The 14,235-nt window shown below is 45.5% G+C and overlaps 1 protein-coding gene across 15 annotated transcripts in view; it reads left to right on the forward strand.

Annotated features, from left to right (window-relative positions):
* The window catches only part of TRIP12 (thyroid hormone receptor interactor 12), a 1,206,981-nt gene that overhangs the window by 611,616 nt on the left and 581,130 nt on the right, over positions 1-14,235 (forward strand). For all 15 annotated transcript variants that reach the window (XM_086944059.1, XM_086944047.1, XM_086944048.1 and 12 more), the window contains one exon: positions 5,989-6,217. In XM_086944059.1, the coding sequence (XP_086800185.1) occupies positions 5,989-6,217 (229 nt within the window). The remainder of the gene's footprint in view (positions 1-5,988; positions 6,218-14,235) is intronic.

The following is a 14,235-nucleotide window of genomic DNA, read 5'->3' on the forward strand; positions in this document are numbered from 1 at the left end:
TGCTCAAATTTAGGGACAATCCCTTTGGGGATTTTAGGATCAGAAGTTTCTTCCCTATCCTTATTTTTGGTATTGCTGCCACCATTGATGGGTGCTAAACCCATCTCTTTCCTTTCTTTTTCTAGAGCCAGGAGTCTGGACTCTAGGTCTATTCTTTTGGCCAGATTTGCTAAAAAGGTGCAACCCTCAATGTTTTCCCTGGGACCTGGTCCACCTGTGTGAGGCCTATGATCCCAGAGATTGACTCTTGGAGATAAGGGAATGTGGGCCCTCTCCTCCCTAGAGATGATTGGGGGGGGGGGGGTATTATCCTCCTCCTCTTCTACCTCTTCCCCTTCTGACTGGTCATCACCATGTTCAGAGGAGTGGCCTTTACCATACTCCGTGAGGAGCTCCTGGAGCCCTTGTTTGTTCGAATGCAGGCCCATTGTTATATTTGTAATTTTGCATAAGGAACTCAAGTCCTTGAAAGACTAGTGTAAGTAAGGTGTGTGGTGGAGCTCCTCAACCAGGTCCATGGTGTTATATTTACTAATAGCAGGGATCTGTTGAGACATTCTAACCTGACAGTTCTAACCCTCTACCCTTGACTATAGTGACTTTTATTTTTCTAAAATCCTAATGGGACTTAAGCAAGGCACCGACAAGACTTTTAGTATTTTGGAAAAAACAATTTCAGAGTTCTAAAGATAATTTATGAGTTTTGTTGTGATCAGATCATAACCAAGTAGTCCAACAAAGGCAAGTTTGTATCCCACCGCTGCCACCAATGTAAGAAAGCAAATTGAAAAGCATTTGTTGTACTCATTCAGTCAGTAAATGGTCTTACACATGGAAGAACTGAACTCTAGGCCAATTGTTTTGTATCATAAGATATAGTTTTATTTTAGAACCAACAAGGGATCAAAATATACTTTCTCAGAATGGACTACTTCAGTTAAATACTTTTCAAAAATGCAGTAGTCTTTTTGAATACAATAGTTACAGTTCGTTGCAATAGGCAACACAATTTCAAACACAATGCAACTTTGAGCTCAATGGGAATTTCCAGTTAAATGCAATTAATTACTTTGTAGATTACTTTTGTAACCACAGGACTGGATCCTAGATTTAGTCCCAGGAGACGTGCTGTAAATAGTTAAGTAAAAGCGTTTTGGTTACAGTAGTGATTTTTAAGGAATATTATTGTATTTTAAAAGTTGACACTTAGAAACTTTTTCAGGTGAAATTACCAATGTTATCCTATGGATGGAAATTCAGTTTGCAGGTAAAGTATGTTTGTGTTACTTATGTAATCCCGTGCTGGGCTCCTAGGTTCAGCACTTGGACATATTTCCAAAACAGGCAAGTAATTCCGCTTTTATCTTTGGCACGATTTTTAAATAATATTTGCAAGTTTCAAAAATCGACACTTAGAAACTTTTTCAGCAAAAAGCAGGCAATGATATCCTATGTAAGGAAATTCAAGTTACTGGTAAGTACTGCTAAAATTACTTTGCAGGGTCAGTACAGGGCTAAAAGATGCAGCACTGAGGTCTCTCCTGATAGCAGGTGAGTAAATCTGAATTTGTGGTTCGGCTGATTTTAGATGAATATTTTAAAGTTCCAAAACTCCACACCTTGCCAAGTGAAACTAGTCAATGTTAGCCTATGGAAGAAAAGTGAGTTATTGGCTTTTAGGTAAGTATTCAACTGGTAGAGTTAAGGTCTGGGCATAGACTCTGGGGGCTCCCAGGGTCAGGTATGTACAGTTGGTACACCCTCAGCGGCACAGGGGCAGCCGGGTGCAGAGGTAGTTAGGCCCTATGTTATTCAATGAGAGGCAGGGGTCCTTCGGTTGGCGGCTCCTGGCTAGCAGGCCACGCGGCTGTGGGAGCTGGACTCCTGGTCACTTGCTCAGGGCAAATGGGGAAGTAGGTTAGGGCAAAGGGTGCACTGCCAGAGGCACTCTGGTGGATGGTTGCAGGGTGCTTTTGAGCCCTCGGGCGCTCAATGTTATTCAATAGAGATCTTGAAAAGGGAATAAAGGCTGCAGGCTTGGGGACGGAGATTCTTCAGGAGTGACCAACACGTTGAGCGGTAATTTGGGATCTTGGAGGATAGGTAGGCACCCCGGAGATGGGCACAGGAGGCTGGGGGGCGCCGGGTGCTGGGGTGTCTTTGGACATCGGGAAATCTTACACTATGCTGGTCGCGGTTGGAGGGGTCCCTGGTTCTGAAGGCTGCATGCGTCATCTGGGTCATAGAGGAGGGTCCTTGGGCACTGGATTCCAGGTCAGAATCGCCGGGGGGACGTCCTTGGGGTCTTTATCCACTCAGGTACAGGCCAGTCTCAGCGGGTGCAGTGTGTGCTGGATTCGCAGTTCCTGGCTACACCAGGGGTATTGCTGTTTGAGCAGAACCACTGCTCATGGGAGTCCCAGTCTCTTAGAGGGTCAAGGCAGGCAGGTCCTCTGGGGTTCTCGAGGTTGCTGCCCGCAGGAGATGCTGTGGCAGCCTAGGCCGCAACTCAGACAAGACATGGATTGTAGGTTAGGTTTCAGGAGGCATCTCTAAGATGCCCTCTGTAGTGCATTTTACATTAACACTCACACTGGCATTAGTGTGGGTTTAATGTGCTGAGAAGTTTGTTCTCAAACTTGTCAGTCTTCGGTGTAGCCATTACGGTGCTGTGGAGTTCGTAATGACAACCTCCCAGCACCATATACTCTTAATGGCATCAATGCACTTACAGTGCCCAGGAATGGCTTTGAGTACTGTAGGGGCACAGGGCTCCTGCACCTGTGACCAAACCACTGGCATAGGGCACCGAGCTTGAGGAGTGACTGATGTATGCCAGAGCACTGGATTTGTGGGCAAGGCACACATGGATGTGAGCCATGTCGACTTTGTTTAGTTCTGCACGATTACACTTTCAGCCTGCAAGGGCAGTGTGTGTGTCAGGGTGCAAGACCCCCAAGGGTGGCACAATAATTGCTGCAGCCCTTAGGGATCTTCTCTGGTCACAATGCCCTGGGTACGCATGGTACCATTTACCAGGGGCTCACATGTGGCCAGAGAGGGGAACAGAAAGAGAAGCAGAAAGAGACCTCAGCAAGAATTAAGTGCGAGTCTCTGCATCTACTCAACATCCTTACGGTGTCATTGTGTAATATAACTGGATCTAGGAGGAAAACCCACTACCTCCAAATAGACCGTAGTCCAAGAACAATAAATACAAAGGATCTGTGCACACTTTCTTATTAAAAGTATGAATACTGTACGTAATAGGAAAACCACCAAACAAAAACACAATGAGAAATGTTGCTTGAAGTGTTCTTCCAGTTGAGGTTTATTCTTGGTGCGCAACCAAGAATAAACTTTAAAAAACATAGGTTTCACTGACCATGTCATGAATGATGTAATATGTGACATCATCAGCAGTGGATTGCGGGTGCGCGAAATATAGTTAGTACAACTAACTATATAGGAGCAATTTCAATGGTTTTTTAAATGCTAATTCCTAACTATACAAGGCCTGAAACCTATGTTTTTTTAAGTGAATTTGCAAGGTTTTTTAAATACTAATTCCTAACTATATAAGGCCTGAAACCTATATTTTTTTCAATAAATTTCAAAGGTTTTGTAATTGCTAATTCTATTAGCGGATAACGTTTATATATGTTATCCTTCTGGGACCAACTGAGCAGCCATCTTGTTTCTCAGGAGAAGTGAGGCACAAGAGAGCACGAAACAAGAGTGGAAAAAAGGGGGCAGAGTTGAGACCCCTGACCCCCTAGCTCTTCTCAGGGGGTCCCAGAAGGACCACCAAGTGCAAAAAAAGTACTTTTTTTTTTTAAATCGCGGGGTACGCGCACGGTACGCGTACGGTGCGCGTCCCCGGCGATTTTAAAAAAAAGTACTTTTTTTTGCACTTGGTGGTCCTTTTGGGACCCCCTGAGAAGGGCTAGAGGGGTTGGGGGGGTGGTCTCTACCCTGCCCCCTTTTCGTGTTTTCCACTCTTGTTTTGGGCTCTCTTGTGCCTCAGTTCTCCTGAAAAACAAGATGGTGGCCAACACTTCCTGGTTTGGACAGTTTGGAATGTTGACAGTCGACTGCCAGCCAATCAGAAACTCGCTCGCGCACGTAAGGATACGCGTACCGTGCGCGTACGGTGAGCGCATATAGATATATAATTTGCTCAAATTCAATTTTCTCAACAACTATTGGAGGGATTTTCACCACATATAGAAAAGGCACTACTGCATACCTGTCCCTACCATTTTGCCAAGTTTGGTGTAATTCCGTTCAGCCGTTCAGGCTTTAGTCGTGTCTAAAGGTCCCTATGGAAATTAACATGGGGAAAACACGTTTTGGGACCCCCCTTTCGGCCCCCGCTTGACGAATCCCCCCAAAACTTTCAGGGAAGGAGCGGAGCTGGCCAAAATTCTGGAAAATTACACACAGATTCCTCAATCAGCGCCAAAGTTATTCGCAATAGAATGGTGCAGCGCATACAGCTATATAATTTGCTCAAATCAAATTTCTCAACAACTACTGGAGGGATTTTCGCCAAATATAGAAAAGGCACTACTGCATACCTGTTCCTACCATTTTGCCAAGATTGGTGTAATTCCGTTCAGCCGTTCGGGCTGTAGCCGTGTCTAAAGGTCCCATAGAAAATGCCATTTGAAAAATGTCAAATTCAATTTTCTCAAGAACTACTGGAGGGATTTACACCAAACATACAAAAGGCACTGCTGCATACCAGTCCCTACAATTTTGCTAAATCTAGTGTAATTCCATTCAGCCGTTCGAGCTGTAGCCGTGTCAGAATGTCCCTATGGAAATTAACATGGGGAAAACACGTTTTGGGACCCCCCTTTTTTCTCTGCCTCGCTTGACGAATCCTCCCGAAACTTTCAGGGAAGGAGCGGAGCGCAGCAAGGCAAATTTAAGGAAAATTACAGGCAGATCCCTCAATCTGCGGCAAAGTTATTCCCAATAGAATGTTCGGAATCTCCTATGGTAACTAGGTTCTAACTATATATACCTACTGGCGACTGCCAGTAGGATATATAGATATATATAGATATATATATATAGATATATATATATATATATATATATATATATATATATATATATATATATATATATATATATATATATATATATATATATATATATATATATATATATATATATATACTCACCTCTACAGCCTAATTGTATTTTAACACTTGTGGTTTGAAATCGTAACCATGGTGGCCTAGATGGGAAAGGGTGTAGACTGTGCTCTGAGTTTCATGTATTTTACATTGATTGATTTAAATAGTCTACCATTGTGACTGTTCAATTCTTTCTATCTATATTTAACTTTGACTTGCTCACTGTATATCGTGGCACTCCCAGCTATTTGATTCAAGCATGCAAATCTACAATACAGGAGAGCTTCAGTTGCATGTGAGTAACTTATTCCTTTTAGTCAGATGTCTTGGTATAACTCCACCCTTAGTTTTCCAGTGAGAAGTATATCACTCACCCAGTGTAACTTAATCAGTGATTTAAACCTGGGGAAGTGGGAGCACCAAAGCTGCTATTGTTAGTGTGCATATCCCATTTTCTTCACAAGTGTTAGCGTTAGCCCGGCGTTGTTGTTTCAGCTTGCATCAATAGGAAGCCTGTTTTCTTTTTATTGGGTGTTTTTGGTGTGGCGCAAGAATAGCACATAAGCTATGCAGAGCAGCCAATATTGTTTTAAACCATCTAAATCGGTTTGTTATAGAGCTCCTGGATTTTCCAATTCTTAATTGATTAATTTTCTTTGGGAACACAGATACCTGTTTACAGTAGTTTTCTTTTGTGAAAGTATTGCATTGTTTGCAATATGAAAGGAAGCACACAATTCTTGCTTTTCAATTAGTCTTTTGTGTTGATAACTCCTAGACCTTTGCCATGTTTCATACCTTTCATTAATCATGACTAACTTTGTCTACTTTTTTGTAGGTGGGCATGCAGAACTAAAAAGGGATGATGCTCGAGCACAGCTAATGAAAGAAGATCCAGAACTGGCTAAATCCTTTATAAAAACATTATTTGGTGTTCTTTATGAAGTATACAGCTCGTCAGCAGGACCTGCTGTCAGACACAAGTGCCTTAGAGCAATTCTTAGGATTATTTATTTTGCTGATGCTGACCTTCTAAAGGATGTACTGAAAAACCATGCAGTTTCTAGGTGGGTTTTGGTTTGATTGTGCGGATTATTGTATGCTTAATACATGGCTGCCAAGTTTAATGCAGATGCAATATTGGCTTTGGTTGCATTAGCTGTCCGAAGTTGCTAACCACCAACAAATAACTTTGTTGTAGTAAATCTGCTTTTAAATTTTAAGCTGAAAAATGGCAAGCAAGATGTTGCATTCATTTGAAATGTTTTATTTGAAAAAGAAAAAAAAAGCTTTCAATTTGAGGTGCACTCAAACTTAAATGGAAGTAGGTCAGGGCACACATGCAGCGCAAGAAAAGTTAGCCCTCCGCTAATGGCATCTGTTTTCTGACACGATTCCAAAAGTCTGGGTCACTGGCTTTTTTCTTTTTTCTTCATTTTAATTGAATTTTTTCTTTTAAACTTCATTTTAGATTTGTTAAACGAATCCTTTCACCAACAAATCGTTTATGTGATAGAAACTGTTAGTTGTAGAATCCTTACCTTGGATTTTCCCCCAGGCATCCGTCTGGATCCTGAGACTTTTCTTCAGCAAAACCCCTCCGCGTTGGTAGGTGGCATCGGTCAACCTAGCATCTGTTGTCTGTGTCGTGGTCACTGGGATGATGTTGTGTTGCCTACTTAGACGCCGCCCCTGCGCACTGATGCCAGTTCTATCTTTTTCGGCACCAGCCTAGCCTGATCCGGAGTGAGCTACTTCTTAGCTGTTTTGGCTACCTAATTGTGACTTTTTTTTTTACTTCCATTTTGAGTCTTGGACTCCTGGTGTGCGAGGAATGTACTAGTGTCGGACCGGCTTCAACCCTGCAGCTCCTGTCACAAGATGATGTCTGTGACGGATCCGCACCTAGAGTGCATGTGGGGTCTGGCATGTGACCATGACGCAGTCGTGCTTCTAATGCCTGGTCCATGCACCCGAAGACTTTTCAGAAGCGGTCCCGAAAGTTGTTGGAGGCCCGGCGGTCAGCTCGCTTCACTATTGGTCTTGTTCAATAAGAATGTCACTAGGTGGTTCGCTTAGCCCCCACTCATCGTCGCACTCCAAGTCTTCGAGGTCCTCGGGTAAGTCGAAGCACAAGAATGCGAAGAAGCACAAGCCCCCCCCCCCAATAGGTCGGCTGTTGTGACATGGGACTCTGAGTGTTGTCGCTCCCAGGCACTGTCTCCTGTGCCTGCTTTGGGGACGACTCTGTGCCTCCCACCATTTCCTGGAGCCGGAACATCCCCTGCCCAACTCTGACAGTTTTAGGAGGCCTTACACCTCGTCTTTAGGCTGCCGGACTCGACCGGTGGGCCTTCTGGCCCAGTGGAACATGCCGAGGGGCCTGGGCCTGAATCTCACTCGACCTTCGCCGGCTCCAATCCTGACAACAATGCTCCTGCCACTGGCAGTGCACCCTGACCGACGCCATCCCCGTCCTCATCCCAGAGTTGGACACTGAGCCGGACGGACATTGGAGCGTACTTTTGTTCCCCTGTTCATTCCTGGAGTTCCCTATTGACCCCCCCCCCCCCCCCCCCCTCCCCTCCGACCAAGTCTCCCTCAATGCCACTGTCTTATGATGGTATGTCGGAGAATTATTTGGCAGGAAGTCTCAGCACTGCGTCAGAAGTAGTTTGTGGTTGCTATTCCCGCTACTTTCTGGTGCCAAGGAAGGACAACGGCCTGCGTCCTATTCTACTATTCTAGACCTACGGTCAACCGAAGTTCAAGATGCTCACGTTAGCCCAGGTCCCGTCTGCCCTCGACCCCGGAGACAGGATGGCGGCGATGGACCTGCAGGAGGCTTATTTCCATATTCCCATCTTGCCAACCTACAGACGCTATTTACGGTTCACTGTGCATTTTCAGTTCACTGTGCTCCCATTTGGCCTTATCAGTGCCCATCGAGTGTTCAAAAAGGTGATGGCGGTGGTTGCAGCTCAACTGCGCAGATCAGAAGGTTCCAGTCTTCCCCTATCTCGACGACTGGCTGTTTAAGGCAGGCTTGCCCCAGGCTGTCGTCTCCCACCTCCAGACTACGGTGAACCTCCTGCATTCTCTGGGGTTCACTATAAACGTGCCGAAGTCACACCTGACTCCCTCTCAATTGCGCTCTTTGATCGGAGTCCTTCTGGACACAGTGCAGTTTCCCGCCTATTCTCCCTAACAGCTAGTTTTTGATATTAGAGCTAGGAGACCAATGTTTAAGCCTCTATTCCAGATTTTGGTGAGAATGATTGAGGCTGCTGGACCTCATGGCCTCCTGCATCCTGCTAGTAGATCATGCCAGGTGGCATATGCGGGCTCTGCGGTGGGACCTGAAGTACCACTGGGCACAGCATCAGGGTAATCTGTCCGATGTCGACCAGATCTCGGTGGGGACTGCACATCAGTTTGGTGGCTCAGGAACCAGTATTGGGTCAACAGCAGATCCCTCTCCCTACCCCAACAAGATTTCACAGTGGTGATAGATGTGTCACTGGTGGCATGGGACTGCCACATGGGAGAGGCGCAGATCAGAGGCCTCTGGTCTCTGGCGGAGTCCGGGCTCCACATTGACCTTCTGGAGATCCGTGCGATTAGTCTAGCACTGAAGGCATTCCTTCCTTCTGTCAAAGGAAGAGTAGTGCAGGTGTTCCCAAACAACACTTCCGCCATGTGTTATTGCAGCAAACAGGGCAGAGTGAGGTCGTGGATTCTGTCAAGAGGCCCTTCGTCTCTGGAAGTGGCTGGAGAATTAGGGCATGTCCCTGGTGGTTCAACACCTGGCGGGTTCCCTGAATGCCAGGGCAGACTAACTCAGCTGCCGGTGCTTGATGGATCACGAATGGCGTCTTCACTCTGAGGGGGTGCATGGTCTCTTTTAGCAGTGGTGAGAGCATTGGTTAGATCTATTCGACACAGCGGAGAACACACAATGTCAGCAGTTCTGTACTTTGGAGTTTCCAAGATGGCACTTTCTAGGAGACGCCTTTTGTTGCGAGTGTAGTTGCGGTCTTCTATACGCCTTTCCACCTATACCATATCTGTCCAGAGTGCTGAAGATCAAGAGTGACCGGGCCCAAGTAATTCTTGTGGCTCCCGACTGGGCCTGTAGAGTCTGGTATCCCAAGCTCTTGAACATGGCCCTCGATGCTGCAATCAAACTGCCCCTTCGGGAGGATCTTCTGTTGCAGCAGCAGGGGACGGTCCTCCACCCAAACCTGTCCAGTCTCCATCTCCTTGCGTAGAGATTGAGCGGCAACAGTTAACAGCCTTTGACCTTCTTCCCGAAGTCTGTGATGTTATCTTGGCAGCCAGGCCTCCCTCTGCTAAAACAGTAAATGCCTGTAGATGGAATACATTTGTGGCATGGTGCGCAGCAAAGGCTGTCTATCCCCTTTCTGCACCCCTTTCTGAGGTTCTCTTCTTCCTGCTTTCTTTGACCCAGCAGGGCTCTGCTCTGGGCACCCTCAGGGGCTATCTTTGGGCCAATTCGGCCTTTCTTCACCTTCCTGATCAGCCTTCTCTTTTCAAGTCTCTTATTGTAAATAGTTTTCTTAAGGGCATTACTCGCCTGATTCCTCCTATTTCTTTCATAATACCCCAGTGGGACTTAAACCTTGTTCTAACTTACCTTATGTGTAATGCTCCCTGTGTTCAGTTTTTACCGATTTTGACAGATAAATACAGACCGAAAAAAATGTGTTTTTCTGTCTGCATTTATTTTTAAAAGTGGATAAATTCTGAAAATTGTGCTGCTTTTAAGTAGTTCTCTGTGCTCTCTTTCAAGAATTATAGCCGAGCAGATGAACAGCATGGGAAATTAAACGGGATGAAATTTCTGTAACGGCATGTGTCGATATACATTTGTGGTATAACGCTAGTATTTACCTGTGGATGCATTATGTAATATTTGGCAGCTTAATTAGCTAAAACACGATAAACATCAAAGTATGGGTATACGTCTATCAGTTAAATAAGTATGATAATGTACAGTTTTACAACTTCATTTATATGCAAAACACAAAATAAATATGGATAACTACAGATAAAATGGGCAAAAAATAAATCTGGATAGACTAAATGTTAAAAACATAAATACCATAAAACCGGGAGCTCTACTTATGTTCACACCCTTCGAGCCACTACATAATTGCTCTCTCAGACTCTTGACCTTTAAGACTGCTTTTCTGGTTGCCATCACCTCCGCATGCATGGTGAGTGAGCTTCAGCCTCTTTCAACTAAGCTTCCTTTACTTGCTGTTCATCCAGACACGGTTGTCCTTAATACTCGACCTTCTTTTCTTCCCAAAGTGGTTACCTCTTTCCACATAGGACAGACTATCACTTTGCCCTCCTTCTACCTGCATCCTTTTAAAGAGGAGAGGCTCCACCATCTGGATCCAAAACGTGTGCTCTCATTTTATCTGGATCTCACAAAACACTTCCGGGTGGATGATCAGCTCTTTGTTGGCTATGTGGGAGCCAAGAAAGGTCCGGCCGTGCAAAAACAAACCATCTCTTGATGGGTTGTTCTTTGCATAAAAATGTGTTATTGCTTAGTAAAAAAGAGACCTCCAGTAGGGTTAAGCGCCCATTCCACCAGGGCGACGGCAGCCACTACTGCCTTGGGACGTGGAGTCCCCCTTCATGACATCTGCCAGGCAACCACGTGGGCTTCATTGCGCACTCTCACTAAACATTACTGCCTGATAGCCAAGTCCTGAGAGACGTCTTTGGCTGCTCCATTCTTCAGGACTTCCTGGTGTGAACTTGGTTCGCAGACCTACTTCCGGGGGTTGATATTGCTGGGTATCTATTCTAGGGTAAGGAATCCATAACTAATAGTCTATTTCAGATGAATATGTTACTTTCCTTCGGTAACAATATATATCTGTAGGAGACCTATATTAGTTATGGATACCGCGACGTCGTTCCGGCGATCACGACGCCAACGTCTAACGCGGAGTCGACCGACGCCACCTACTGAGCCGCTTACCTACAAGCAGAGGAGAGCACCAGAGGCCCAGGCAGAGAACAGGTCTGGTGCAGGAAGAGAAGGAAACCCAGCTAGCAATGAAAAGCACCCTTTGGAAGCAAGCGGACCTGAAATTGAATATGCTTCTGGTGGCTAGGTCTGGCCACCTGAAGCTAAATGAGCCCAAGATTTATCATTCAGCCCTACGGGAACTGGGAAAACCTCCAGAGTAGCTCGGTCTCCTAGGAGATATTGCAGGGAACAAAGAGTGGCGCTAAGCCTGTATCTCTACTATTTCCCCCCTCACCTCCTCCCACTGCCTTAGCAGGGCCAAACAAACCTCTGAGAGTCAGCACTATCCTCTTTTCTATTTTTTTTCTTCATAGGAAGGAGGTGTGCTTAGGGGCTCCGCACCCTGAGCCAACCCTTGAGCCCAAGGACCTTATCACCCAGTGTCCCAAGCATAGTTAAAAGGCCCTGGGGGACCCATGACCCGAACAGACACTTGGCTCAGCCCTTTTTTCTTCCTCCTTGCCGGTGTTTGGGATTTTGTGGGCATGCCGGCATCTTGTCTCCCTCCCTGTGCATCTAACAGGCAGTGCACAACTGCTCCTGCTTGCAGGGGGCAACAGCAGAAAAATGGCTTCTTTTGGCCTCGGAACACATGATGTGCCAGCACCAGCATGCTACTCCTGAGGTGTGTTCTGGAAAATTACCGTGGCAGCACAGCAATAGACTTTTCCCACCACCCCTATTGTGCAGCAGAACCCAGGTGCATGATGGGCTCCAGTCCCTTGGATTTTAAACAGGAAAAAATGCATACATCCTCATTGAAAGATACCCCGGCAGGAAAGACACTAATCTAACATTTGAGCCACAGGGCATAAAAGTGTCTTGTAAGCCGTGGCACTTGGCTTATTTGCTTATTGTGCTTCCTTTTTGGTGCAACTTGAAGCACAGGGGCTCCAACAATTTGGAAATCTGTGTAGGGGGCTGCGTGGTGTTCAGCAGCCCCCCGAACTTTGCTCCTAAATTTCCCGGTGTTATATTTATGCCTCCAAGATGTTTTGCTGCTTTTGACAGCTCTGCTGGAGTTTGCGTGTTTGCCCACAAGCATTGGAGTATAGAGACCTCTATTGGCAAGTCCTAGAGCATTTTCAGCTTTGACTCCAGGACGTATGTTTTTCAACACAGTTCTTTTTTAATAATGTTAATAGTCGACAATGCAAGAATTTACATTATAATGAATGCTATTGACTGTTGATATTAACCCCATTGCCTTTATTGGTGTATTTGAACATATTGCATATTGGTTCTGTCTCCATTGATTTTAGTGGTGGTGTAAGGGACAAAAATGTTGCTACTTTTACTGATATGGTTACACCCTGTCAAAACCGGTAGACCTGTGTTATTGATCATGATGCACCCATACACTATAATATTGCATCTACTCTAGGTGAGGGTATTATGTTTGTGTTTCAAGAGCCACAAAGTGTTTAACATGATATGATGGTGTCACCAAAGGTTTTTACAGCTACCTGATTGTACATATTTGTACCATGCCAGCTAGCTAGGATTACTAGCCCACACCACCTCCCTTGGGCCCCTGAGTAGGGCTAGGACTGTTTTGTTTCACTACCCTGAGAAAATAAAGTGCTACAATGAAATACCTGGTTCAGAGTTGTATGACGATTGCAGAATTCTTACTTGTAAAGTACTAGTCTTCCGCAACAAATGTCCTAGTTTTTCACTGTATGCATTTTTTGTTTTAAGACTGTATGTCTGATGGTTTCCTGTGAAAAGTCTTATGTTCGAGGCATATGAGCTGTAGCTCATATGCTGTGCATAGATCACCATCTAGTATTGGGTCCGGATGTGTGCACTTTGTTTTTCTCAGAAGACGTCTTTCTAGTCACGAGGTAGGTGACTCCTCCTTTCGGTGATAGTGCACATGGGCATCGATTCCATTGTTGGATTGTTCCGCCTTCTGGTTCGGATGTATATCGTTGCACTCCGGTTCGACACTGTTCCTTCATGTTTCCCTCGGCGCAAAAGATTCTCGCCCTTGACGGTTGTGTTATCGATTGTGTCTCCCTTCCTATCTTGTATCAGAATTACTTAAAGTAATCTTTTGAACAGAAAGTTTGTGGAGGTCTACTGACATTGGATCGACTTGCAGTCGATGGAAAGAACTCCCTTAAAATTCTGCCCTCGGTGTCAACCGAAATACCCGCGCACCGACTCGCACAAAGTGTGTAACCTGGGTTTGTCCCCCGAACACAGAAACAAGACTGCGATGCGTCCCAGGCTTTCTGCTCCAAGAAAACACTTAGCGACCGTCTGGTTCGACGTCGCAACATGCAGAGCTAACACACAAGATTCATTCTGGACATCTTCGGTCAACAATCGGGCCAAGAAGCCAGCAAGGCCATGGGAACAGAGGAGGACCAGGAGCCGGTCGACATCGCAGATTTAGAATCAGACCAAGAGTAGGACATCCCACAAGGTCAACGTACCATGAGGGGCCAATTTCTGGCGTGTCTCCAACACTCAGGTACTGTAAGCGCAATATGACAGTGCGCACTGGGAGGAAATGGAACACCTGATCTAATATTTACCCCTGGAATACAAATCAAAAACACGAGATCTGGTTCATTAAGGGCATTGTATTGCTAACAATAAAATAAGATGCTCTCTAGGGGCTGCTGACACTGCTGCTAGAGCTATAAACCCTAGTGACCTCTTAAGGAGGCACACCTGGCTCTGTATATCTGGTTTTAAACCTGAGGTTCAAACCTCCATTTTAAGTACCCCATTCGATAAGGGACATCAATTTGGCCCAGCAGTAGATGCTCCATGTCGGGCGTAGACCAGTATCCAGGCAGAAACCAGGCTCCTCAGAAGTGTAGACAGTATCAATCTCCTCCTCTAGGATAGACCCTCCTCCGTGGTACAAAAAACACAAGGGGGTGGTACTATCCCAGGAAAAGAGAGAGACCAAAACCAAGGTCAAATAAAAGGGGTGGCCGGGCTGAGACCCAAACGTCAATAGGACACAGTTCCCTGCAGAGGATAGAAAAGACA

The sequence above is a fragment of the Lissotriton vulgaris genome, chromosome 11 (genome assembly GCF_964263255.1).
Source record: "Lissotriton vulgaris chromosome 11, aLisVul1.2, whole genome shotgun sequence".
NCBI classification, from domain to species: Eukaryota; Metazoa; Chordata; class Amphibia; order Caudata; family Salamandridae; genus Lissotriton; species Lissotriton vulgaris.